The sequence below is a fragment of the Alligator sinensis genome, unplaced genomic scaffold (genome assembly GCF_000455745.1).
Source record: "Alligator sinensis unplaced genomic scaffold, ASM45574v1 scaffold809_1, whole genome shotgun sequence".
NCBI lineage: Eukaryota > Metazoa > Chordata > Crocodylia > Alligatoridae > Alligator > Alligator sinensis.
Genome location: NW_005841956.1, coordinates 2,934,680 through 2,951,447, shown reverse-complemented (window position 1 = coordinate 2,951,447; position 16,768 = coordinate 2,934,680). Strand labels below are relative to the sequence as shown.

At 46.1% G+C, this 16,768-nt stretch overlaps 1 protein-coding gene and 1 long non-coding RNA gene across 2 annotated transcripts in view; one reads left to right on the top strand and one right to left on the bottom strand.

The window, feature by feature from the left end:
• The window catches only part of LOC112549756, a 17,250-nt gene extending 13,117 nt beyond the window's left edge, over window positions 1-4,133 (top strand). The window contains exons 3-4 of the long non-coding RNA XR_003093267.1: window positions 694-803; window positions 1,805-4,133. This is a non-coding gene — a long non-coding RNA (uncharacterized LOC112549756). The remainder of the gene's footprint in view (window positions 1-693; window positions 804-1,804) is intronic.
• The window catches only part of LOC102373380 (V-set and immunoglobulin domain-containing protein 4-like), an 18,335-nt gene extending 1,993 nt beyond the window's left edge, over window positions 1-16,342 (bottom strand). Inside the window, 9 exon segments of the mRNA XM_025200133.1 lie at window positions 676-784; window positions 4,679-4,747; window positions 6,232-6,297; window positions 8,783-8,866; window positions 9,700-9,783; window positions 12,311-12,388; window positions 12,823-13,104; window positions 13,825-14,181; window positions 16,111-16,342. Of these exon segments, the coding sequence (XP_025055918.1) occupies window positions 676-784; window positions 4,679-4,747; window positions 6,232-6,297; window positions 8,783-8,866; window positions 9,700-9,783; window positions 12,311-12,388; window positions 12,823-13,104; window positions 13,825-14,181; window positions 16,111-16,165 (1,184 nt within the window). The 5' untranslated portion in view covers window positions 16,166-16,342.
• Window positions 16,343-16,768: the final 426 nt, after the last annotated feature.

Genomic DNA, 16,768 nt, shown 5'->3' with positions numbered 1-16,768 from the left:
GAAAGAGAAGGAAATTCCTTGTTTAGATTCTGGACAAAACACTGGAAACAAAGTATAGGACAATGTTTTCCACCTTCAATTTGGTTATTCTAATATATCATTCAAGAACATTATTGTTATTAACCACTACACAGTGATTCTCAACTGGGTGCTGCAGCATTTTTTTCTGTAGTCAAAAAACAAGTAAAAACTAAGACCTAGCATTTCCTGAGGGGTGCCTTGAGCTGAACAAGAGGTGCCTCAAGTCGAAAAAGGTTGAGAACTCTAAACCCTAATGAAGTTAATCAAATGCATCATTAAAGTATTCAGACTCTTTTCTCTTCAGAATCTCTAGGGTGATTATTGCCCTGCTGGGAGGACACCACTCAGGAAGGATTGGAGAGAGAGACACAGTAGCACTCACATGCATCCAAGAGGATCTCTGTCTCTCCCTCGTCCCATCCTTCATCCTTCATTGGGCACCTTGCCACAAGACATTCACACACACTTTAACAAAAGTACTTTGATCGGACATCTTAAATTTTTTAAAGCAGATCTCGAAGCTGCTGGGGAGCTGTTGGCACATGAACCACTTGCATCCTGTAGATTGCTCACTGCTCCCCAGGAGTGTGGGAGTATAAAGCCAGCCTCACACAGAGTAACCCAGATCTCCTCAGCATGCCCTACTCACCTTACCTGTTTTTCTGTCTGCAGGAGACAATGGTGATGACAAGAAAGACCACAGAGGCACAGAGCACAGCAATCAAAATAACAAGACTGAGGGACAGGCTGGTCCTGTGGGCACCTAGATCAACAAAGCACAGGTCATTTTGAGTTATTACTAAGCCTGTGCGAAGCGACTAGTATTCACTTTGGATTTGGATTTGGCCGATTCAGGGGACATTGATTCGATTCAGTGATTCAAATCACTGTCCCGAATCAATTTGGCTGAATCTGATTCAGCGATTCAACCACTGCCGAATCAGACGAATCTCTGAATCAAACATGACCCATTCCCGCTCTCCCAGCCCTGTTCCGTCAATGGCTGCCCTGCCTGACCCCAGTGTCCCAGCTCTTAAAAAAAAAAAAAAATTAAAAAAGCGCCACACTCACTGGCTCCTGCCAGGCTGGGGAGAGGGTGGGGTGATCCCTGCTGCCCCCCACTGTCCCATGCTGCATGGGGGGATCTGCCATGAGCCCAAAGAAGCCCTAATGGCCACTGCAACAGCTGGTGAGTACGGGACTTTTTTGGTTTTTTTTAAAGGGTCGGGACACTGGGGCCACACGGGGCAGCTATTGACAATGCTGGGAGTGTGGGCAGGGGATGGGGCTGGTGGGGTTCCCCTCATGGTCCACTGCCCCTCTTCCCCCCCCCCCCCCCCCCCCACGGCCACAACTGGCGGTGTCCCCCCCCCCCCCCTCCCCCCCCCCCCCCCACTTACTGGCACAGAGTCTGGGTCCAGCTTCCTGAGGCAGCGAGCGGGGACTGCCCGAGTCTCCGTATATCTCCAAAGCTCTATGAATCATTTCCGAATCAATTTGGAGAGCTTCAAATCAATTTGGACCTTTTTATTGGTGTCCCGATTTGATTCGGATTAAGAGATTTGGCCATCAAATTAGGCCAAATCTTCTCTGAAACAAATCAGCACCCAAAGCTTTGCACAGCCCTACTGATTACCAGCAGCTAGTCATGATGGTGGACATTTTCCCATGGGGGCTGGGGGTGAGGCTGAGGTTGACACAGCCATTTAGGGACAGTTTGTTTTAACACCAAGACAGGCATTTGGTCCATGTTAATGTCCCTTCTACTCTCCTCCTCACACAGAGTCATCCATCAAGTTGGCAATAACTCCAAGTGACTGTGATGGTTCAGTCAATTTGCTTTCTCCTGGCTGGAGTTCCCAGGTATGGATCTTCCTGGGACACTGTGGCCCATGTACCATACTTACTCAAATATAAGACAACTCCAAATATAAGATGACCCCCTCAATAATTAAATTCTAGATATGGAAAAATGTATAAATGTGTTATAATTGTCCAGGAATAGAATCTAATAATTGGAGGTTTGCCTTGAATTTGTTCTCTTTCCACTGCTACAGCAGAAAAAAAAAATCAATCGGGGAGGAGGGGGTTCAGGTGGTCCTATTGCCCTCTGCCACCCCCAACTTCTTCTACCTGAAGCCCCTTCCCTGCCCCCTACTGTCAGTACTGTCAGAGCCTGCTCCCTCTGAGCACATGGAAATGAGGAGCAGATTTGAAGTCATATGCAGATGAACTGATGCATTTTATCTTTTTTTTAAACTGATGCAAGTTAAAAAACCCAGGCACGCCACAAACATACCTTTAAGAAGCACTTTTGCACCTCCTTATACAGAGTACAGACTATGCATCATACTAATCCAAACCAAAGTCTCATGATTTAGTTCATTAAGCTGGGCCTCAGCAAAAACAACAGCATTTCAAGCCATGGTGACCCCATAGCGCAGAAGTGCTCAGTATGTGTGTGCATTCCAGATATGCCTCCAACAATGGATTCAATTAGCCCCTCACTCAGGACTGGAACAATGTGTTCTTGTCATGAGTTTTGGGATTCCCCAAAAATGCATATACAGATGATGTGCGGGGCAATCTGGTCCAGCTTCACCTCAGGGAAGGTGTGGCCATTCAAATCATATACGACAGACAGAGAGGGGTTGACAGTGGGATTCTGGGTGAATTGTTTTGGGCCCCGTTTCATGATGTTTGTTGGACATTTGAGGCTGATAAAGGAAGAATAAGAATTAGAAATGGGAAAAAGGCACAGCTCAGCTGTGGGAGTGAAGAGGAGGTTGAAATGAAGAGGAAGTTGAAATGCATTCAATGTAGTGGCTCACCATGACTTGAAAAAGAGTCAGTGCTGAGGGGGGCTAAGCATAATGGGTACTACTGTATGTTGCATTCATATGAGCTTCACTAACCTGTAATCAATAAGTTCCCACAGGTATGGGCCCAACACAAAGTGGAATGCAGGAAAATTGAAGTCCAGGTGTTAATTGCCAAACCTGATCCCTCATCCCCAAATCATACAAATATCCAACCAAGGCTGAAAGCAGCCTACAGGAAACTGTAAATGCTTTGCTACAACAGGGGGTGGGGGTAGAACCGCAGAGTACCAACAATGCCTTCATTGGGCCTGTAAGGAAATGCCCTCATTGGGTCTATAAGGAAAGTAGATGGGAAAACCTGGAGGCAGAGAAGATGCTATGAGGTGGTTTTCAGCATACGCTGTTTTATTTACCTGGCAAGGGAGATACTATTTTTCTTGGCCTTGAATGATGTGGTGTAGTTAGAAGGTGAAGGCTTGTCCCATGCACTGTGGGAAGGCTAACCCCTGCGAGAGTCTACAAATGCCTCTAAATGCAAGGATCTTGGCTACACAATTTATGGTGATGGGGAATCACTCTGAGGCTTTCCATCTAGCTTGCCCCTTCAGCCTTTTGGCTGGGGGCAAGTGAGATTAGTGGACATCTGAACTCCAAGGCCTCCTGGCCTGGGGTTTGCATATAGGATGCTTGCCATGGATTTGAGAGTACCTGAAGTCCCAGGCTGAAGAGTTTGGGTGGTAGGATACTTGCCAGTGGTAGTGCCACACAGACTTGAATGACTGAGCTCTGCTCAATCAATAGAATGCAGAACTGATTTGGCTGGTTTGACCTTAGACACAAAATTTCAACCCCCCCACCCCCCAAAAAAATGACAGGTTCCCATCAGCGTCTCGGTCATTTAGCTAAGATCAAATTGTAGCACATTTCCCCTACCTGCTCCTTAGCCTTTTGGCTAGAAGCAAGCAAGAGTAGGCAGCATGTGAACTCCAAGGCTTACAGGCCCAGGGCTTACACATAGGATGTCATCCAAAATATAGGTGCCCATCAGTGTGTTTTTCCAATGTGGGTCATGTTCTATAGTCATGCTTAGCATGGGCTGCATTTATTCAGCTTCATAGTTGGTTCCATTGCTGAGCATGTGCTGCTTTTGGCAGCAGTTTAACGATGGACAATTATTTGATGATGTTTCCTTGAACGCAATTGTAAGACAAGGAGCCTTTCGCCCTACGCTGACTGAGGGAAAAAAAAACCTTTTCTTATATTTGAGTCAATATGGTAGTTCATGGGCATCATCTTTGCCCAGATACCTAAATGAAGCCCAGGGTGGGTTGCGCAGATACCTAAGTGAAGCCCAGGGTGTGTTGTGTGCTGAGCACAGCCAAGCAAACTGTTCCGATCAAACCCTTGAACTACATGACACTCGTCCAATTCAAGAAAACTAAGTTCAGATACTTTCCTGCAGAAACCCACTATGATTCAAAAGGATTTTGAACAAACCTTTGTTCAAGTGAAATCTACTATTTCAGTACAATTCTTCATGAACAGTAGCAGTTTGGTCAAGATTAAATTACTTTTCTTTCATTGGCTCAGTTTAAATGAGAAACCCCAAATGAACATTACACTTGAGACATCACAACATGGACAGGATGTTGTGGGGAAGGGGATGGTCATATTCATTGGCCTATTAATACCCCCGGAATCTCTGAGTTTGAAGGTCTGAAATATGATGCCAAGAGATTTTTCTCTGCAACAGAAGCCCCTGCCAGATGCTAGGTTTAAAACTCCATGATGACCCCTGGCCTGCTTGTTAGACCTTCATAATCTTCCCCCTTTACCTGTAGCTGTGCTGTTCCTTCCTGAATCTCCAAGGCCACTGTTGGGATCCAGGACTGTTGTGGTCAGATCTGCAAATCAGCAAGAAATTAGATGAACAAAGCAGCTTCAAAGTCCTTAGTTCAAAACAAAAAGAACCTTGATTTGGTTCTGTGGGGTACTTATAGGACTCAGGCACAATTCCTCATTGCCCCATCCCAAGTATCCATGCTTTACCTGTGGTGGCCAGAACCAGAGGGGTTACTATCATGAGCAATAAATATATGCTCTTGAAGACATCCAGGCAATTGTCTAGCACTTAAGATTAGCTAATGCAAAGCTTGCAAGTTTGCAACCCACAAATGGAATTTGCCTGTCACAATTTAACCAAAGTGTTGAATCTAACTGTTCGCACTGATCATGGGACTGACTAGGCTCCAAAAATAAGCAAAACTACAAGATTAACTGATCTAACAGGTTTTTTAAAGGTCAGCCATAACAAGATCTGACCACCTAATATAATTAGCATGTTCCAAGGAATCCAAGGAATAAGAAACCAAGGGGCTGAGCTTGGGCAGAGTAACGCTAATTTCAAACCTCAAAGTAATGTGGTGTAATTTGCTTATTGGGTGAACCCGGTCAGGGCAATAACCTTTCATGATAATTTCTAACGCCTTTTAATCCCATAGGGTAACAGCTATAGGGCAAGATTGTGAGTGGCTCTAAAACCAACAGATTAGCATAAGATAAGGCATAAAGGAACACGTATGTCAAGTAACCAGTTTGAAGGATGGGACAGAAGGACCATCGCTGTACCAAGCCTGGACCCCGGACTCCCAGTGTGAGCGAGGACCAGATCCTGACCAAGGGAACTTCCTGGTGACCTCTTGGACAGCGTTGATTGGGGACACCTGACTTTGCTGGAACGACTCGGAGTGCACCTGGCATAGAGGACTGCTGATAAGTTGCCAACGCCATGTGGGAACTTTTTGTCATTCTGTCTATCTGTTGTTATTATTCACTATTAGCTCTTTATCACTGTACTATCTGGTTGTTGCATTAACCTTTCTGTTAACTGTTGTATGCTAAGCTATAAGTAAATTTGCCTTTACTTCACTCCTGACTCGCCTCCCGAACCCAGCAGCCTAATGGCTGATACAGTCACAGCGCCTAGCTGGCCTGTGACAATGTGACACTTACCCCACAGCTCTCAGACATTCACAAGGCAAAATGAGGGTCCTCTGGCTATGCCATCCATGGCCTTCAGACTCAAGGCTGCCAAACAAGTCATGAGCCCAGGCACAGAAAAGTCAATGGATGGGCCTTGGGTAGATCCCAATCTACAACCAGGGGCCACCTGAGCTTCTCATTTAACTGAACACAACTCAGGGTTAAACTAAACCACATGAGCTGAAGGTGGAAAGGGATGTGGCATTTTGTACCCTTCTCTGCACAGACACAGAGTGAAGTTGTAGAAATTTGGAAGCTCAAGAGTGTCTCCCAGCAAGAGCCCACAGACAGGTAACAACATTAAACTTCTGTCTCGACTGTTAGCCCCTCAGTCTTTCCCATTTACCTATAGTCATGTTGCTTCTTTCTGACTCTTCCAGCATACCATAATAATCAAACATTGTGGTCAGATCTGCAAGATCAAGCATAAGTCAGATGACTGTAAGAGCAACATCCTCAGTACAGCATCAGGAGGAAACTCAGTTCTGGCCTGCAGAGAAGTGAGGAACTGGAGGGCATTGCCCCATCAGCTGACAAGGCCCTGAAGCAAACCCTGTAGGCCTATTGCCCTCCATTTAGGTATCAGGATAAGGGGCGCTTGTCATTTCATGGGGCCTGCTGTGGTGAATTTGAACATTTATTAAGTGGTTGGCTGGATTGTTCTGGCAAGAATGTTTAGTAGCTGTCAAAAGCTTTCTTTTTGGCACTCATGGGTGAAAAGAAACTGTTTCACTTAACCTGCTCTGGAAATGAGAAAGCATGCCATTTTCCCAGACACTCTCCTGCATTCCTCCTAGCATTTCTATACCCCACAGCCCTCATGCTGGCAAATTACAACTTCAATCTTGCAGATTCAATTCTATTCAATTTTTGTGGCTCCAAGGACACAAGCATTTACAGATGAGAACCGGAACTTTACTTCACTCCTGACTCACCCTCAGTCAGGAGTGAAGTAAAGAACCAGGTAGCCCACCTGGTTTTCCCATCAGCTTGGAGCCTACTTAGGGTTGGACAAAACCAGGTGGGCTGAAAGTTGGGAAAAGACAGCACTTGGAGGCCCTTGTAGAGACAAACAACATTCTGAAAAATCTGAGGTCAAGAGATTGTGTTCTAGGAAGAGAATCAACTGGTGGCCGAATCTCCGAATCCAAATCGAATCTCAGGACACTTTAATTTCCCTGAATCGAATCAGAACCCTTCAAATTGATTTGGAGAGATTTGGAAATATCAATAGATTTGGAAAGACAGAGCTTTAAATGTTTTCTCTACATACCTCTAGGTAGCAGGAGGCTCATGAATGCTGTGATGCTGGGGTGCATGGAGGGTCCCACATAAGCACAGGGGGCTCCCCAGCACATTTGGCAGCAGACCCGGAAGTGGATCAGAAACACTTCTGGTCCACTTCCGGGTCCATCAGGGAGTACAAAGGGCCCCCCCCACCCAGCATCCCTCTGGCTTGGCGACTGGTGACTTCTGGGTCTGGGGGGGCACTCGGGGTCCCCTCTGCAGACAATCGCTGAGCTGGTGGGGTAGAGGAGTGGGGGCCATGCACACCCCAGGGGACCCGGAAGTGGACCAGAACCCAAATCAACAAACTGAATCACTGTCCCTGATTTGGGCTGATTCGGAATTGAATAGGGCCCATTTCGCATATCCCTATTAATAACTATACAAAGCTTCTCCTGAGCTATATGGGTGGAAAAGAAACAAAATGACTGCTTTACCCTGTTCCATTCCTTCCACTGGGATTCTGACCCTGCCCCAGCTGTACTTTGATCACCCCATAGCCAAGCCTCAGGGCCAACTGCCAGGTCTCTGTGGTCTGGCATGTTGAGCCTACAGACACGAAGCTGCCCAACATGCAGCAGGGAGTAGCAGGTTGCAGATGGGACGCAAAGCACATGCCAAGCTGGAGGCCAACTAAGCTCAAGAAAACCATGACTCCCCTAGGTAGGGCCCTTTTGGGTGTTAGAAGAGCTCTCTGTGAGCAAAGCGGTGGCAGCTGGAGCCATAGACAGCTGCAAAGGTCACTTCCTACAGACTACCTGCCCATGAACCAGATGCCCAGCTGTCACAGGGGACATATCACAGTCCCCTCCCTCTCCAACTCTTTTCCCTCCTGTGCATCATTCACAAACAGGCACTTCCTCTCCAGCCTGCACACTGCTTCCCAGGCAGCCCTCAGCACTCCAACGTGCCTTTGGGGGGCTCTCCAAACTCGCATCTTCCACAGCTGTGATGTCAGGACCCAAACCAAACTTCTCGGCTATCAGGCTCTTGTCATCCCTAGCCTGTCGGCCTGCAGCAGGCCTCGCGCTATTTATAGTCAGGTGTGGTTGGGTACATGGCCTGGCCTCAGTCTGAGGTGCTGGGACTCAAGGCATTGCCCCATTATTGGACAGGCCCCTGGAACAGACCCTGGAGAGACAGTGCTGTTCACTTAACTGACAGGGTTACAAACCCGTCAGCCCCCAAAGCCTTGAAGGTGCCCTGAGTGCTTGCTGGGGTGGTTCTGACAACAGCTCTCTTGTGGCTCACGTTTAGAGCTGCAAAGGAACCAAGGGACATAACCCTGGAGTTAATCCAGGACCAACAGGCCCATTCTCTCCTGATACTCCTGCATCCCAGGATCCATGCCTTACCACACCACTCTGAGGCGCACACAGTGCAAATTGAAGGTTCTCTGGCTATGCCAGCCATAGTTCTCAGCTCTCAGGCTCAGGACTGCCAGCAATCCTGTACGCCCTTGGATATCTTTGAAATAGTATCTTCGATGATCATGACATCAGGATCCAAACCAAACTTCTCATTTACCAGATGCTTGTCATCCCCACCTTGTGAGCCAACACTCACCTTGTCATCCCATTCAGGTGGTTGTCATCCCTACCCATCCCTACCTTCATCTTCTTCAAGATCAGGTGTGGTTGTACTGTGTGCCATGTTCTCAGTCCTGGGTGATGTGGTCATGGTGTCTTTGAAATCTAGAAGAGAAGGATCCATGCATTTTTAGCAGCTCCTACTTCTTTAAAGACATACCAGTTTACAAATCCAGGAAATGAAAAGTCTGCTGGGTGAATTTGTAAACGGCCCATAATATCATGAAGCTAGACACAGAAAAGTCAGGAGCTGGGTCTTGGGTATATCCAAATCTACAGCAAGAATCCAAGTCGTGTTGCTTCTTCCCGACTCCTGCAGCATATTGTAATAGTAAAAAATCATGGTCAGCTCTGAAAGATCAAGCATAAGTCAGGTGACTGTATGAGCAGAGAAGCTGGAGGCCACCTAAGCTTCCCACTTATGGCCACTCAGAGCTTGACAGGCCCCTGGAACAGACCCTGGAGAGACAGTGCTGTTCACTTAACTGACAGGGTTACAAACCCTTCTGTCCTAGTAGCTTTGAAGGTGCTCCGAGTGCTTGTTGGGGTGGTTCTGACAACAGCTCTCTTGTGGCTCACATTTATGGCTGCAAAGGAACCAGTGGACTTAACCCTGGAGTTAATCCGGAAGCAACGGGCCTATCCTCTCCTGACACTCCTGCATCCCAGGATCCACGCCTTACCACACAACTCTCAGGCACAAACAGTATAAATCGCGGGCCCTCTGGCTGTGGCAGCCACGGTTTTCAGGCCTCAGACTCATGACTGCCAGCAATCCTGTACGCCCTTGGCTATCTTTGAAATAGTATCTTCGATGATTGTGACATCAGGATCCAAACCAAACTTCTCATTTACCAGACGCTTGTCATCCCTAGCTTGAGAGCCTGCCCTCACCTTGTCATCCCACCCAGGTGGTTGTCATCCCTATCCATTCCTACCTTCATTTTCTTCAAGATTAGGTATGGTTGTACTGTGTGCCATGGTCTCAATCCAGGGTGATGTGGTCCTAGGTTCTTTGAGATCTAGAAGAGGAGGATCCATGCATTTTTATCAGCTTCTACTTCTTTAAAGACATACCAGGTTACAAATCAGGGAAATGAAAAGTCTGCTGGGGGAATATGTAAACGGCCTGTAACGTCATGAACCCAGACACATAAAAGTCAAGGGCTGGGTCTTGGGTAGATCCAGCTCTACAGCAAGAGCACAAGTCAGCTTCCCTTTTAACTGACCACAACTCAGGGTTGCACTAAAACATGTGGGCTGGAGGTGGGAAGGGGGTTGCCATTCTGTGGCCCTGCTGTGCACAGGCACAGAGTGAAGATGCGGAAATCTGGAGGCGCAAGAGTGTCTCCCAGCAAGAGCCCACAAGCAGGCAACAACGTGACACTTCTGTGTTGACTATTATCCCCTCAGTCTTTCCCGTTTACCTATAGTCCTGTTGTTTTTTCCTGACCCTTCCAGCATATCATAATCAAACATCGTGGTCAGCTCTGCGAGTTCAAGCATCAATCGCATGTCTCTAAGAGCAGAAAAGCTGGAGGCCACCTAAGCTTCCCACTTGTGGCCACTCAAAGCTGGAGAGGAGCTGCACTCGCTTCACCTCTCCCACTGGGCCTCCCTCCCCTCCCCTTTGGGTGTTTCACTTCAGGAAACAGCACTACATGGCTACCTACAGTACGAATTGCCCCAAGCCATTGGAGCTACAGGAGCAGGATTTGCAGTCCTCCATAACTTCAGGCCTACTCTGTGCAGCTCAGGAAAACCCAAACTTTACTTTTGGGCTCCCTGTTAACCCCCCATAGTCTTTTCCCTTTATCTGTACTTGAGTTGATCCGTCCTAAATCTCCCAAGTGACTTTTGGAATCCATCCATGTGGTGAAATCTGTAAAAGCAGAAGCTGTTGAATGCTTTCTTTTCTGCACTTTGTGTGAAAAGAAATCAGTTCTTTTAACTTGCTTTGGAAATGGTGGAGCCCATCACTTTCCCTGACATTGTCTTGCATTCCTCCTATCGTTTCTCTACCTCACAGCCCTCAAGCACATGCAATGCAAATTACAGCTTCGATCATGCAGATTCAATTCTATTAAATTTTATGGCTCCATGGACAGAACTGTTTATAGACTGGAGCCAAAACTAGAACCAGAAATGCTACCTTGTCTTTCCACTGAGCTGGAACCAGGTTGGGCTGGCATTTGGTAAGAGAGAGAGCATTTAGCTGCCCTTTTAGATACAAACAACATTATGAAAAATCTGAGGTCAAGGGATTGTGTTCTGGGAGCAGAATCAACAGACAAATCTGTTGACATCCGTTCTCTCTTCCTCTATTCTCCCCTCACGTGCTGTATCATCAGAATTCCCCAGTTCAAGCCAAGAATCTAGTAGTGCTATGGACAACTTTGCAAATCAAGGAAGAGTCAAATGAGCAGACTACTGGTTTCCAATGATTCCATTCAGCATCAGAATAAACTGACCTGGCCTCCGCAGGTAGCTCGTGGTTTGAAGGACATCTTCCAATTTTTTGCTGATGTGTGATAAATCTCTTAAAGTTGGCACTGTCCATTTACTGGACAGACAGATGGGCCTTTCTGCCCTGATAGACCTATTACAGTCCCACTGTGAATTTTGCCCTGTGGTTACTTGACTTCCTTGAATGGGAATATGTTTTGTGTGTGTGTGAGAATAGGATCCAAAGCTTCTTTTGGGCTATTTGGGTGAAAAAGAAATAAAGTGATTCCCTCACCTTGTTCCATTCCTTCCACTCGCATTCTGACCCTGCCCCAGCTGTACTTTGATCACCCCATAGCCAAACCACACACCCAAAACCAACTGAAAGGACTATTCAGTATCCAACACATCAAGACTACAGACACAATGCTGCCTGCCGTGCAGCAGGGGCTGACAGGTTGTAGATGGGACACAAATCACATATAAAGTTAGAGGCTACCTAAGCTTCCCAGTTAGGGCCACTCAGAGCTTGAGAGGTGTTGTATTCACTTCACCTCTCCCACTGAAACTTCCTCCCCTTACCCTTTGAGTTGTTTAACTTCAAGCAACAGCACTACAGGGCTACTTAAAATACAGATTGCCCCAAGCCATAGAAGCTGCAGGAGCGGGACTGATAGTAATCCATAACTTTAGGCCAACTCTATGCAGCTCAAGAAATCCATGACTCCCCTAGGCAGGATCCCCTGGGTGTCAGAAGAGCTGCCTCTAAGCAGAGTGGTGGCAGTTGGACCCATAGACATGTGCAAAAATCACTTCCTACAGACTACCTGCCCCATCAACCAGATACCCAGCTGTCACAGGGGACTTATCACAGTCACCCCTTCAGCCCCTTTCCCTCCTGTGCATCCTTCACAACGACTGTGGGGAAAACAGCACTTCCCTTCCAGCCTGCAGACAGCTTCCCAGTCAGCCTCAGCAGTCCAATACACCCTTGGATGTCTTTTGTAATAGTGTCTTCGATGATCGTGACACCAGGACACAAACCAACTTCTTGTCTACCAGGCTCTTGTCAGTCCTACTCTGTGAGCCCTTAGCAGTCCTCACCTTGTTCATAATCAGGTATGGTTGCAGCATGTGCCGTGGTCTCAATACTGGGTGATGTGGTCATGGTTTCTTTGAGATCTAGAAGAGAAGGAACTATGCATTTTAGCAGCTCCTACTTCTTTAAATAGGTACCAGTTTACACATCAGGTAAATGTAGTCTGCTGGGGGAATTTGTAAACTGCCCATAATGCTCCATAATGTGCCATATTGTCCCACTGGAGTGTGAAGGACAGTTGTCTGACCACCATCAGTTATCAATCACCTCTGAAGCAGACAGGCTAAAAGCCCTTCTGGGTTTATCTTTAGTAATGGTGGTGCAGTTAGCGGCTATTTTCTATATCCATGGATAATCATTTTTTTAAACCTGATAAGCTATTTACCAGCCTCAGTAATATCCTACAACAATGACTTTATGGAGCATACCAAGCTCTAGTTTTTGGTGTAGCTGGTTAGGAATTTTTCTATTAAAAGGAAAAACTCATTCCCATCTTCTTCTAATTCTAGGCATTTACCTTTCACAGTCAGCTGCACCACATCGCTCTGCTCACTGACACGGGATCTGGCTCTGTTCTCTGCTTCACAGTAGTATTTTCCCACATCTGAGGATTGTACGGGATCAAACACAAGTTCAGCCCGATTGCTGAGGTGCACTGCACTGCCTCCCGGCTCCCCCTTGAACCATTGGTAGCTGATGGGTGGGGACCCTCTGGCTGAGCAGGTCAGGCTTGCCCTAGCCCCTTCCATCACTGTCAGTCCCAGATGACCAGGCGTGATGATGGGTTTGGACACCGCAACTGAAAGACAGAGAATTAGAGGTTCGCTTCTGAGGAGGCCCGCAGTCCAGGGGTTACTTAGACCCAAGAGGCAGGTTATTATGGAAAAAGCAGCCAGTGTGTGACTAGGCTTCACTGTACTTCATGGCTGTTCAGATGGAGAAGGGCATGAACCAATTTGCACTAGCTCTTCTAACTTGTTGCAGCTGCTCATCTCTCTCAAAAAAATATTCCTAACATGCGAACCCTTCTCCATCAGATGTAGAGCCATCTTTCTGTCCATCCATAAACCACACAAAGGGAGCTGTGGCACCCCTAGAGAATATAGGTGGAGCAATGCATTATCCCAGCTGTTCTCCAGCTACTTCCCATAGGAACATTAGGTTGCTGGACACACATAAGACAGTGCTGAAGGCTGTCCTAAGTAGCACTGGGTTCAAGCTGGCCACTGGCAGCCCCAGAGTTGGGTGGCCACAGGCATCTCCCCAGAGCCTTGGACTGGACCCTGCATTCTAACAGACATGATTTGTATCCCCCAAATTATTTCCTCCTAATCTGGGAGAAGACAGAAGATGTACAGTGAGGAAGAGCCCTGAGACTCCGTAAAATGCTGCCCCTAACCCTGTGGATGTGGTGAGTCAGAGTGAAAGAAATAGTCCTCTATTTTTTCTGTGCAGCCAGCTCTCTTACTAAATACCACAACTCATTCACAAGGCATTTAAGTTTTACTGCTATATTTACCTTTAACAACTCGAAGTGTAGTTGTCACCTCTTTTGTTGTCAGGCTGTCATCCTGGGCTGTCAAGGCGACTTTGCAAGTGTAGCGCCCGCTGTCTGGGATTTCAAGATTCTTAATCTGGAGGGAGACATTGCCTGGGATTTCTTTTTGAATGCTGACCCTGTCTCTATACCGAGTTAGCAGAGTGTGGTCACCAGTGAGATCTCTTTGAATGACAGTGACATGGGTATGATCACGCTCCATGGTCCAAACGACTGTTGTCTGATTAAAGTGGTCTGAGGGTACATAGATGCATGGTAAGATAGTGGAACTCTTCCACACTCCTTCAATCTCATGGGTGCCAGTCAGGTCCAGGATGGCTGCAGGGAGCAAGAGGCAAGGGGTAGAAATAAAATCACGGTGATGAGAATATCATCAATGCCAAAGGATGCCGAAAGCACCATCAGGTGAAGCCCACCAAGCCACCAGCACTGTCAGACAAGCAGCTTAAAGGACGCCACATCTTTTAGTGGCATAGACTAGGAAATGACAAATATAATTGAAAGAAGCTAGGAGGAAAGCATCTGTAGCAGTGCAGAAGAGTCGAGATATGACAGGACGTACACTGCATGGAAGAACTCTGTAGCACGTTCAGGACAACTGGCACTGTGACCTCTTCAGCCAGCCCAAGTTAAACAAGACCAGACTAAGTAAAACATATCAGTCACACTGGGAACTGATGGACAATGACATGCTCTTTGCCTCTGGAACCCGAGAAGCAAGGAAGTTTTGTGAATGTTGCATTATTCTTCCTGACTGTATTTTAAGGAACCTATAGGTTTCCCACCACCCCACCCCCATCTTCTTTTTCATAAAGTTGACTACAACCTTTAAAGGCTCCTTTACATCCTTTCTTCTGGAAATAGATTCCTCTGATGACATAAAACAGGTTTAACCTTGATAGGTAATTACCATCATCACTTAATAACTAATTATGAAAACAATTTTTCAATGTTTCTCTCTGCTGAAAGTTCTGACGGAAAGCCCTGTAGACGCCATTTATCAATAGGGAAAGTATGACACAATGATGCCAGAATGCGTCTCTCAGCTTTAGTATAGAAGAATCCCGCTGGTCAAAAATGGGGGATATATTCTCCTGGTCCTAGTCCATCTGTCAGCTCTCTTTTAAGTAGGAGAGCAAGGAGGATATTCAGTACCAGACAGAGTGGAAGAGGTTGGTTTGTGATGTGAGAACTTTCCCCATTTATTAAATGGCTTCTGACCAGATGTGCACTACTTTAGCCCCCTACTTGTTTTTATCTACATGCTCTAATTGGCCAGCATAGCTGTTCTAAAAGTTGTTTTTTTACCTTCTTTCAAAACCTTTGTATTACGGGAAGAGGCTCAAGAAAGAAAAGATTTAGAGGCTGGTGAGGAAATGCATATCAAGCTAGTTGTTCTGTTTAACTCGACAGTAAAATACTTCATGTCTTGTACTCTGTGGATGCAAAATTTTGTAGGACACATACTTGGCTGCCACATCATTTGGTGTTTACTTTCAGAAGGACACAGAATTCTTCTTTTTTGCTCGTTCTAAGCTGCTATACATTGCTACTTGGTGCTGTTTAACAGCTGTTACACAGAGCTCTGTGCTGTGGGAACTTTTTGTCATGACAGGCATCACACCTGTAAAAGTTTTAAATAGGGATTTGGCAATATATTTAACAAAGTGTCAGATAAATTATTTGTAATCATATAGATCTTCATAGAACAGCTCATAATAAATAGAATACGATTAGAATTAAAGAAATCAGAATCTGGCCCACTGCAAGTCATGCGCATGGTTGTAACCAGCACTGCAGTTACAACTGTGCATCCCCACATTTCTGAAGAATGGCTAATATCCAAACGAATGAATGTATTCCAGCGTTGGAATAAACATGGAACTGGACACCAAAATGCCAGAGCATAAATTCCCCAAGTAGTCTGGATAATCTAATTTTGTTCTAATGGATTACATTATCTCTGACCAGCTGCCCAATACTGTCCAACTTGATAGTTTCAAAAACATCTCTTTGCTCTATCTGAGGTGATCAGAATGAACTGTAACACCAACTGTGTTTTCCTCTAGAGATGCAATGCTGCTTCTTTCTACATCCTTTGTATCTGAAGTGTAACCAAGCCAGTTACATGCCAATGACATACAAAAGGCACCCTTTCCTACAGCGTATGTTTAAATCCTTGCACTAGGAACATGGCCATACACTCAAACTGACTTACATTTGTCTTCACCTACTCAGGTTACTCACCATTGCAGAGGAGGAAAGAGTTCACCAGCACTACCGCACCGGCTACCTTTTCCATTCCTTCCAGCACTGTGGCTACCTCTGTCTTGCCCTCAGCCTAGTAAAAGAGATCTGCTCTTCTAGGCTCAACAGGAAAGTCAGCAATACTTCCCCTTCTTCACTTGTTATATTATCAGCTAGTATCCAGGACTGCTGAACTTTCTTCCTTCCTTCTTACACAAATATCATGAGAATGCTGAAGGTGCTGGGCTGCCGTAGTAGCGGGAGGTTTTAGTGAGGGACAGAGTTAGGAGAGACTTCAAGAACCCTCTGGTTCTGTTTCACACTCCCCACCCTGTGTGCCTATTTACTTAGTTTACCACTTACTCAGGGTGTCCAATGAACTACATTCTTTGATTCTCTTTATAACTGGGCATTTCTTTTCTGGTTTTTTCCCTTTTACATTTTGCAATCTTTTCTCAAGCACTATTATTAATATGTATGTTAAAAATGTTCCTTTAAAGATGGATAGCGCAGTCTAGTATGGAAAATGAAGGAAAAGCTAGAATGCAGATCTCCTGTGGAATGTTAATTCAACCCCACTAACATTGTGCCTCCAGTCACTTTGGGTCCCCTGGCTCTCGGTTAGTCTTCTTGCCCAACTTATTCTAGCCACTAGTGA